A 10858-nucleotide genomic window follows, 5' to 3' on the forward strand; every position below is an offset into this window, starting at 1 on the left:
CAAACTCTCATTTACATTTTTTTCTCTTAGCACAATGAGATTTCTCAACCGTATGATTTATCTCCCCCACCCTTTTATTTAAGACACCTCTCCTCTCAATCACTCAAGAATTACTTGTTGGGTAGGGTTACGGCTTCCGATAGTCCATAGAAGTACAATTAGTCTCATACATTGATCCCATGAAAGATTACCTAAAAATTCGAAAGTAGTATGCTTTGAAGTTTAGTAAAATTTCAGAAATCAATATCTGAAGCATAAGTATTGAACTGATATGTTCAGAAGTCAAACAAATGAAATTGTGATGACCTGGATTTCAGACAACATTGGTTGAGGTAACTTTTATTTGATTATTTTGTGAAATACGTGATGACATGCATGTTATTTAAATAAATGCATGAATCGTGTATATATGTGTGAAAATATGATATTATGCATACATGAGTAAGTGTTAAAAATAAGTGTGTGCACGTAGGGTGAATTGCATACATTGGTTTGATATTATTATATTATGAAGGTAGGCAACTTTCGTGGTTAAGAAAGAGAAATTTTTATAATAAGTTTCCACCGCCTGTAAGTTTTATATTAGTAAATCATCACCGCCTTTGTTAAGATATATATAAAGAGAATAAAGATAATTTTTTTTATCTTATCTTACTTTTGGGAGATCTTTGAGAGAAAAAGAGTGTGTGGCGGTGAAGGTTTTTCTTGAGAAGAAATCTTGCCTAAAAGTGATTTGGAGATTCTGTGTTCATTTGAAGAAATTGTTGTGCGGCTTAGATCTTCAAATATGTTCATAATAAGGTGAGTTTTTTGTTACTAAATCATTTCAATAATGTTATTTGAAATACTTGATTTCGATGATCAATTTTGAAGAAGAATGGTATGAACTATTTTTGACAGTTTAAATTAAGCTTTTTGAATCTGGGTTGTGAAAACTGTTTTTGGAAAATAAAAAAGATTTTTGCTTCTTTAAAACAGTTATGGATGATATCCTATTTTAAGGATTTAAGGGAGATTTTTAGTTTGTAAATGATATTGAAAGAACATATGGTTCTTGAGTTTTAAAGTTCCAAGATAAAACTATTTTGAAACCATTATTGGTTAAAAACTATGAAGGATGTTCCATCAAGACGGTTGTGACTTCGGTCTGTCTTCGTTTGGAACTAATCCGTAGATTTTGATGAGGAATAAGAGTAGCATATCAAGGAGAGGTGTACCACGGGATAAGGGTGACATATCAAGGAGAGGTGTACCCTCGGTTATAAGGGTGGCGTATCAAAGAGAGGTGAACTTTGAATATAAGGGTGACATTTGTATGTGTGATTATTATAACTTTTGCTATTATATCTCTTAAGATTGCAATAGTTTTGAGTTCTTACTTCTTTGTGATTTGAGGACTCCGGGATGTTGCTCTTATTAGAAATGATATTATGGAGAAGGGGAAAACTTTGCTTATGGCCAAAGGTTTTCGATAAACTATGCTTCTAATAAAGTGTTTGCTTTATGAGGAACCAGAGAGGCTCTGGTTGATCCTCACAATAGAACCAGAGGGTTCTGGATGATGGTTTGATATTGGTATAAGTCTTTTTACCAAGGTTTTATATAAACCAGAGGCTCTATATCTATTAGATAGGAGCTCCGTGTCAAAGTTATGTTTTAAAAGTAGTTCGTAATATTTTTCCTTTCATTTTAACTTATAAACTCTTCATATAAAGAAGGATGAACCAGAGGGGCTCTGGTTGGTCTTCGCGTTGAACTAGAAGGCCTCTAGTTAGTCATGAGTTTTGAGCCATAAGCTTTGGTTGGTAGAACCAGAGGCTTTGGTCATACTAAAACTTCTTATTGTATACTTTCATACTTGGGAAAACTATTTTAACCATCTTTTGTGTTTGACTTCGTACATTTATGAAGATTAACTTGAGAGGAGCTCTGGTTGGTATAACAAGAAGCTCTGGTAAAGGAACCAGAGGAGCTCTGGTCTTGCTATTTTATGAAAACATTTTCTAAGTATGGTCATAGGAACTAGAGGACCGATGAACTAAATAGATTATGGACTTATGTTCCATTATATGAAATGATTGATTTAAATAATATTTTGGTGATTTTCACCCTGCAATTAAGTGGAAAAGGGGATCTTATTAGACCTTCAGGTTTAACCCTCATTTTGTGTTTCAAATATGTATTGCAGGAACAACAAAGGATAATGATAGTAAAGGAAAATATGATTTGTTTCCCTATATGCATAGTTATGTGAAGATCAATTTGTGCATGTGTTTTGAAAGTTAAATGTTGTGTAGTACAAGAACATGTATTTTGGAATTTTTGAGTTGTGTATTTTGTAATATAGTTTCTTGTACTTTAGACCTTTGGGGATTAAACATGTATTTTTTAGAATGAATTAAATGTTATATGCAATATGAGTTATGGGGTGTTACAGAAATGCAGGTTCTGAACTGAATATTCAGAAACTAAACCATAAAAAACATTTGTTTAGAATTGTCAAAAAAAAAATTCAAAGCTAAACAGAATGACTCGGTATACTCAAAATTTTTACAAAAAAACATTCATTGATTAGAAAATTTAATTGTGAAGAACGAGTCACAATTAATATATCAGATAAGAATTAAATCATTGATATGAAATGACGCACAATGAAAAACAATATGATTTCAAACTAGTGTATTTCCACCGAAAATTTCAACAAATATATGAGACGTGGAAATAATTAATTCAAGAAAATTTAACACATGGTAATTCAAGAACTAAAAATTCATTCACTTACAGAAAAATATGGTACCCCCCTTAAAAGTAGCATAACCTTTTGATTTATCAGTCATATGGTTTGAATATTCTGAATAAGAATGCGCATGACTTTCCTACAAAACATATTTGTTGGACCGATACTAGAGAACCGCCCACATGGTATTGTCCGCTTTGGGTTGTCCCTCCCGGCAACAACCCCTCACGGCTTTAAAACGCGTCACTGGTAGGAGTAAGATCCCCCCCTTCCTTATAAGGAAGACGAATCCCCCTAGCCTCACCGATGTGGGATGCTCCTGCATTGCTACAGGAGCGTTGGGTTTAAGAATCGCGGATTTGACCGGCTTGAGGGAACGATGAGGCGGAAGTCCCAACAATATTAGACATATATTTGTACCCAAACTTTATTGGGTCCTTGGAGGTTAGATGCTTTAGCATTAAAGTTGTGGAACTGGGAGTCAGGACACTGTAAATACCATACCATCTATTCACATACCTCTAATTTACAAAATTATTTGTTCCACATGTTGAACAACACAACTTCTCTTGGCTGAGACTAATTAACTTATTGATAAATCTGACAAAACAAGACAAATCATTCCTAGAAACAAATGATTTTGTATCAATTACAAGAGATTTATGTGACTTGTTTCCAGCACAATCATCTATAGTTGATTTTTCTCCAAACCATTTTAACTTTTTCTTGAAATGATTATTTGAAGTATCAATAGAATAATTGTAAAATAGATTAGAATGATGAGCCTGATGTTTTGAAAAATATTTGATTTCGAGTATATTTGTTAGAATAACTGTTTGATTTGACATTTGAGGAATAATTATTCTTACAAACATTGCTTGAAGAGAAAAGATCAATTTTATGAATTGAACTTGAAGCGGTTATATAAAAGAAAACAGAATCAGTATCAGTTGAATCATTATACAGAGAAAGAACAAAAGTATTTGGACTAAGTTGTTCAGAGATGTCAACCTTTTTCTGAATTCTCTTTAGTCATTGGGTGTTTAGAAATTACCTCTTCAAGCTCTTTAATTTTGCTCAAAAATTAATCTCGTTCTTCGGCAGACAAACTAGAATTCAAATTCTTGTTAGCTTCAAGAGTCTTTTTCAAGTTTCTTGAGTTTTTCAGACAAAGAATTTCTTTCCTCCATAACTAAATCATATTTCTTTTTAAAATCAGATCTCAAATTCTGCTCAGTCACAATATTTGTTTCTAATGCAGATAATTTCTTTGAAAGCTTCAGAATTTCCTTCTCACAAACTATCCTCTCATCTTCAAAATCACTTTCTAACATTTTTCTCTTATCAGATATTTCTTTAAAGTATCCATCATTCTTTTTCTCAACCAAGCTTCTTTCACTAGCAAAATACTTTTTTTCGTTTTCCATAATTTTCTGAAGATCATAAATTTGTTTCGTAAGCTTCAAACATTTCTTTTCAAACTATTTTCGCTCAAGTTCAAACTTACTTATTTCTACAACAACAATCTTTTCAAAATCAGATACTTGTTTTGAAAGTTTGGTATTTGTCACCTCATTAGATTTAGTTTACTTTCATAAACCTTCCTCTCAGAATCATGGACGTATATATTGAAATTGGTTTGTATTTTATTTGTTATCTCTCTCTCTCTTTCTCTCTCTATATATATATATATAAAGAGAGAGAGGGGGAGGGAGAGAGAGAGTGAAAGAGGGAAGATCAAATGAAAACATGATTGAAATAAAATAATAAGAAATCAGTCAAATCATCTGTGATTTTACATGAAGACAATGGTGAGCGGGCAATGAGGGCCCCGACTCAAGTCACCGTCAAAGTCACGTAAATCACCTTGATTTTAATATAAAATCACATATGATTCAACTGTTTTTATAGAAGAGATATTGTTATCATATGAATATGCCTCTTTGTCTATTTATATATATATATATATATATATATTCCAAATTCCATGTCAAACAAACACTATTACAAATTGAAATATATCAAAAACAGTAAATTTGAAGAAATCAAAAACTACAATTTTCGGTGAGCAATCATTTATTGGTCCTACTACTATACTATATTTTTCCCTATAAGAATACGACCAATATTTCTGGAGTCATCCACCGCCATAGATGCTTTCCCTCTCATGCTATTATTCTCTATAGTTATTCTAGCACGATCAGAGACTTGGTACATCAGCTTTTCATTGGGTACGCATAATCATGTCTTTTTGTTGATGAAAATGAAGTAGCTTTAGAATAGAAGAAACTGAGCATGATATTTCAGCCAAATCAATAAAATGATTTTGGTTCTATCTTGATATTCTATTAGTTTTTGCTCTTGCCGTCATGTGAAGATCAATCTAGACAATTTAATTCGCATGGGTCGTTGTTGGATCCCTCTTCCTTTTGTCCATCTCTATCTCTATCTATAAGTTATGGCTGGCCAACTCTATATAATTTAATACAAATATAGAGATAGAAGTATATATATATATATATGTTTTGCCGTTGATGATCATATTTAACAAATTTCATGTTGATTTATAATATTAATTTTCTTCAATAATAGAGTATTTTTGTTCTATATTAGAAAAAAGAAGGATCAATACCGAAGTAGCTACTAATTCTAGCAAGGGAGAGTTGTAACTTCAAAACCGAGTAAGATTTGTTAAAAATGAAAGATAACTTTGTTGAAAACGAAAATTGACCTCAGTTTTTCCTCCCTTTTCGTAATATCAAGTAGATTACAATTATCTGAATGAAATAACATTCTTTTTTTCTAAATAAGAGTTGGTGTTTGGGTTGTGAAGTTCGTCGAACGCTTCCTACATGCGTTTGTTTCTTCTGGGCTTTTTATGTCGAAGAAATTCACCATCATCATCACTTGATGCTGGAGTGAGAAATGATCACTTGCTTTATAGGTTCACTTTTATTAGGGAACTATGAAACATCGTAGAACAAGAACCAAAATGGCACAATGAATTAAACCGGAATCAGTTATAAATAAAAGCATGGAATTACAACCCTTCTTGCTAAGTTCCATCTGACCTTCCAATTTTGGAAATGTAAATTTGCACAACCCTAAAGTCTATATATGTACCGAAGAAATTAACTGCAGAAATATGTAGAAATTCTGGGCTAGTGATTTGCTTTCCTGTCCTAGATCAAAAGTTTCAACCATCTCTCCATTAGAGTAGAAACTTTGAAAAAATTTCTTTTGCTATACCATTCTCATATTCATCCTCAATGTTCCTCTGGAAATTTTTCTCCTGCAGTTTATGCTTAAGAAGTGAACATGGACTAGAACCCTATTGGAAAGAATGAGATTGAAGGTTGATTTACCGTTTAAATTAGAGTCAAGACACACAAAGCAAAATCAATAATTTGTTGGAATTTTCCACTGTTCATCTTCTTTAACTCCTCTAGGTTTCCTAACCCCAAATGATTTTAAACATCTTCTTTAAAATGAGGAGGGTTTCCATCTTTGAAGAGCCATTTCCACGGTGGTCAGCAACACCGATGGCGTACTCTTCTATTTACTAAACCACGTTCCTTGTTTTTTAACGAAGATATTCAAATACTATTGAAAAATCGTTTCCCAAAACGGTTGTTTGGGTGTTCTTAGTTCTGCCTAACCCTTTGAAGAGTGGTTGGCTATTAGGTTTTGATTTGTCGCACTCTCCTTCTTCTGGCTGGTGTCCGAGATCCTTTAGTTCACATTGCTACCACTTTCTTCCCTTTGATGGATATTTGGCCTGGTGTGGTTTACTTCTGGGGTTTCAATCCATTTCACATTGCTTCAAATATGTAGGTTTGTTTTGTATAGCATCTATAGACACTCTCTTGCTCTTCATCTGATTCCTAGAGCTCTCCAAATAAGCATTTATTGGTTCCTAAGTTTTTCTCATCAAATTTAATAACAAGACATGCACCATCTTTGTCTCAAATTACCATTCAGAACTAAAACTATAACGTTTCCATGGACAGACAAGAGATATTTATAAGAAATCTCTATGATTTCATTCCTTGTGTGTTAACCATTTTCTTTGATTTTTATTGGATCTAAAAACACCTAGATATGATACCATTTTTCTGTTAGGGTTTACATAAGTCAATAAATAATTGAAAAAGGTCTAATCCCTTTGAAAATTCTTTCTCAGTTGGTTGTAATGGAATCATTCGACCCACCATTTCAAGAGTTCTACAAGAAATTATTTGACGATGAAGTGAACATCAAGAACGATACCAATGTCTTAGATGTTGTGGAAGAAAGAGAGCTTCCATTGATCGACCTTAGCCGGTTGAATATAGAGCAAGAGGAGGAAATATGCAAGAGGGAGATAGCAAAGGCCTCACAAGAATGGGGATTTTTCCAAGTGATTAATCACGGGATTTCGAATCAAGTTCTGGAGAAGATGAGGTATGAACAAGTGAAGGTGTTCAAGAGACCATTTCGAGACAAGGCCAACGGGCACCCGGATTTGAATTTTTCGACAGGGAGTTACCGATGGGGGACTCCATCAGCCAATTGCTTGAGACAGATTGCTTGGTCCGAAGCTTTTCATGTACCACTGGCTGACATCTCAACCACTGGAGATCTCTCTACTCTCAGGTAATTTCTAAAGTCATTCCACCATTTTTCAGAAACTTCTCTAGTTTTGATCTATGTGGTTTTATACTGGTATTTTCTATATGCAATTTTATCTATTTTTTATTTTAGTGTAGCTTAAATAAATCCATTTTGACAACTTTTTTCCCCATGCAGGAAAATATTTTAGTAGATAATTAAGTTTTTCTATTCAGTTTTTTATTATTTGTTTTTATGTGAATTAAAGGTTCCACGAGTTCTATACTTCTATATATCAAATAAACACTGACCAATAAACACTAACCAAATAGGAGTAAACAAAAACCGTTCAACCAAAGGGCTTTTGGCCTAGTGGTATCGTAGCCCTTAGCCTTCTAGGAGGTCAAGGGTTCAAACCTCACCATAGGTGAGAAGGGTGTGTGAGTTTATTTGTTACATTTGCCGTATATAAATATTATATACTTTAAAAAAATCGGTTCAATAACATATGATTTTACACTAAGATCATGTTAAAACCATACGTGATTCACACAACCTGAACTAGCGAGCATGTTCGCACGCTCAAAGCAAAATAGGAATCATTGTTCCACTTTTCCCATGACTTTTATGTGGAACAGATGTAGAAAACCCCACCTCATGCAACAAGGTGAAAAGACCCTGTTTTTTATCAACATACTTTTAAAATAAAATCTAATTCTCTTCTAAAATATCAAATACATATCCGTTTTTACATTTATACGTTCTTTAAATTTTATTTATTGTATTTTATTCTCTTTAGATTTTCATATTATTGTCCTCAAGATATTAATTATATGTTTTATATATTTTTATTAATTTGTGTAGCTTATTAAATATTAATAATAAAAATATATAGAAAATGTGTAAAATAAGAATTGGAAATTAATAAACTTCATATTTATGTATTATATTAATCGTCTTAACAAAAACTTTCTAATTATATATTTTGTTATAAAAATATTTATATACTATAGTATAATAAATTACATAAATTAAGAAATTTTTCAAAATATAAAAAAGATATAAACAACTAATAAGAGGTAAATTGGTCATTTTAGCAGTCATTTCTTACCAAATGCTAAACAACTGTCTTGTCCTATTTTGTTTTGTCCTACCTTACCATCTTCTGTTCAGATACCAAATACAACCTTATTGTAACCTAGTTATATATATATATATATATATATATATATATATGTGTGCATATCTGTGTGTGTGTTTTATAATATACTAGAATGCTACTCGCACAATGCGACAAGATACATCTTGACTTCAATATAACGTTTTATATTTTGTCTTTATCGTTGTTATAATGCGATTTTATGTACTTTTGAGAAATGAAAATGTTTTTATTTTTCAAGGAAATATAAATTTGAAGATTATATTATATAATTTTGAAAAAGATAATCGATATTAGTATCAAATTAACTATTTAAAATTTCTCATTTTTATATAATTTCTTAAATTCATTTTTTATTATAATTTAATTGAAGTCTAATAACGAACTAACTTATTTTTGGTTTAATATAATAATTTTTTAAGATAATAATTAAGTATTTTGTTAGAACTCAATATTTATCTTAATTAAATTTTAAATTTTTTTATATTTAAAATTATGTTTATCATGCATTTGATTATATTAATCTATATTTAGTTGTACGAATTCAGACATAAAGCTTCAATAAGATATACTCATGCATATTCTACTTGTAATCTTGAATTTTAAGTAAAATGCATCATTAAACAATACTTTATGCATACAAAATTGTTTTTTAGAGTTTTTATCAAATACTTTATAATATAGTATAGATAACTATTACTATTTAATACAAATATATATATATATACACACACACTTGTATATGTATAAACATATAAGGAATAATAATTTTCTATACCACTGGTTTTACTAAAATAATTAATAGTAATATTATTAAATATTGAATAAAGCAATTGCATATTGTATATCAAAATTTGCCTCAAGATTAATTAAATTATGTCAAATAAAACTTTATTAATTATTTGAAATTAACCTCGTAGAATATTCAAGATCATCGCATGGAAAGTGATGATCCCAAGATTGGATGTATGGCTATAAATGGAGCCGTTTTAGGGCAATGACTAGGAACCAATGGCTCTTTTTTCACCCGCAAAGTCCATGTCACCGTGTCTCGATCAATCTATTTTGCACCCTCAAAAGCCCACACAGCTCAGAGATTGAAGGATCTTGGCACGTGATATGGGTCCTCATTTTTCAAACTTTATTGCATTATTACAACTTCTAACAAGCAAAGTTTTCACACTCATATAAATGAATAGAGGAGGCTGAATTCGTACTTGGGCATGTGAAAATTTCATGTGGTTCTATAAAACAATTGGATTATACAAATTTATCAAATCAAACCAAACAAGATTGCTTTTTTACTATTTAAGATTTGTCAGTACGGTCTTGTTTTGACATAGTCAGATCTACAGTTTGAGTATGGTCTTATTTTTGACATAGTCAAATCTACAGTTTGAGTATGGTCTTGTTTTGACATAGTCAGATCTACAGTTTGAGGTATCACGTTTAAAGCTAAACCGTCTATATTTTGATAATCATTCATGTGTATACTATGCATCAATTTGTAAGTAATTTGTCGGGTATGTACATGTACATAGAAATCAACAAACAACTTCCATTACTTGTATCATATGTACATATCATATAATATAAGGGTTTCCCTTGGCTTTCCATTTTTTGGGTATATATATATGTATACATACATACGTATGTATACATAGGCTTAATCATTAATTTGATAATATATTGTGATACACTTGAAACCTTTTATCTTAATGTATTGTTTCACATGATATTTTCTCATTTGAAACTATCATTTAATGTATTGATGAATATATATTTGTTTCACAATATGTATGCCGTAGATAATGTGAAACATTTTTGTGTATAACTTATTTGTTCATATAGAGAGAGATTATTTATAGTTATAAATCTCGTTATTATCTAGTTTTTCTCAACTCTCATCGCTTTCTTGCTATCAGTCAACTAATTCTTCATTCTACAGTTTTTCTCAACTAACGTCGATTATCGTTTGTTTTCTCATTTTTATTATACAACTTCTCTCAACTATTATCCCTTTTGTTCAACTATAGATGATAATATGATTTTATGTGGAATTACTCATAGCTATATGGATAGCTTTTTTTGAGAGCAACGCGTGTAAGTAATTCATTATGACATTGTTTGGCAAAAATAAGTTAGCTTACTTTTTGGGTACATGTTTAGATATACATAAGCTAACTTATTGAAACGCTACTTAAAGTAGCGTTTTGGCAGCTTATTGTCGCATTTTCCAATTATAACTCTCATTATTATTAATTATTATTATTAGTTATAAATAAATATTAATAAAATTTAAATATTACTATTATTATTAAATATTAATTAATATAAATCAAAAATTAATTTTAATTACAATAAAATATTAT

The 10858-nt window shown here is 30.8% G+C and overlaps 1 protein-coding gene across 1 annotated transcript in view; it reads left to right on the forward strand.

Moving 5' to 3' along the window:
* The first annotated feature begins 4896 nt into the window (after positions 1-4896).
* Positions 4897-10858, forward strand: part of LOC112520333 (gibberellin 2-beta-dioxygenase 8-like) — an 8249-nt gene continuing 2287 nt past the window's right edge. The window contains exons 1-2 of the mRNA XM_025128683.1: positions 4897-4968; positions 6921-7372. Of these exons, the coding sequence (XP_024984451.1) occupies positions 6930-7372 (443 nt within the window). The 5' untranslated portion in view covers positions 4897-4968; positions 6921-6929. The remainder of the gene's footprint in view (positions 4969-6920; positions 7373-10858) is intronic.

This window comes from Cynara cardunculus (assembly GCF_001531365.2).
Source record: "Cynara cardunculus var. scolymus isolate 2C chromosome LG 10, CcrdV1, whole genome shotgun sequence".
Classification (NCBI taxonomy): domain Eukaryota; kingdom Viridiplantae; phylum Streptophyta; class Magnoliopsida; order Asterales; family Asteraceae; genus Cynara; species Cynara cardunculus.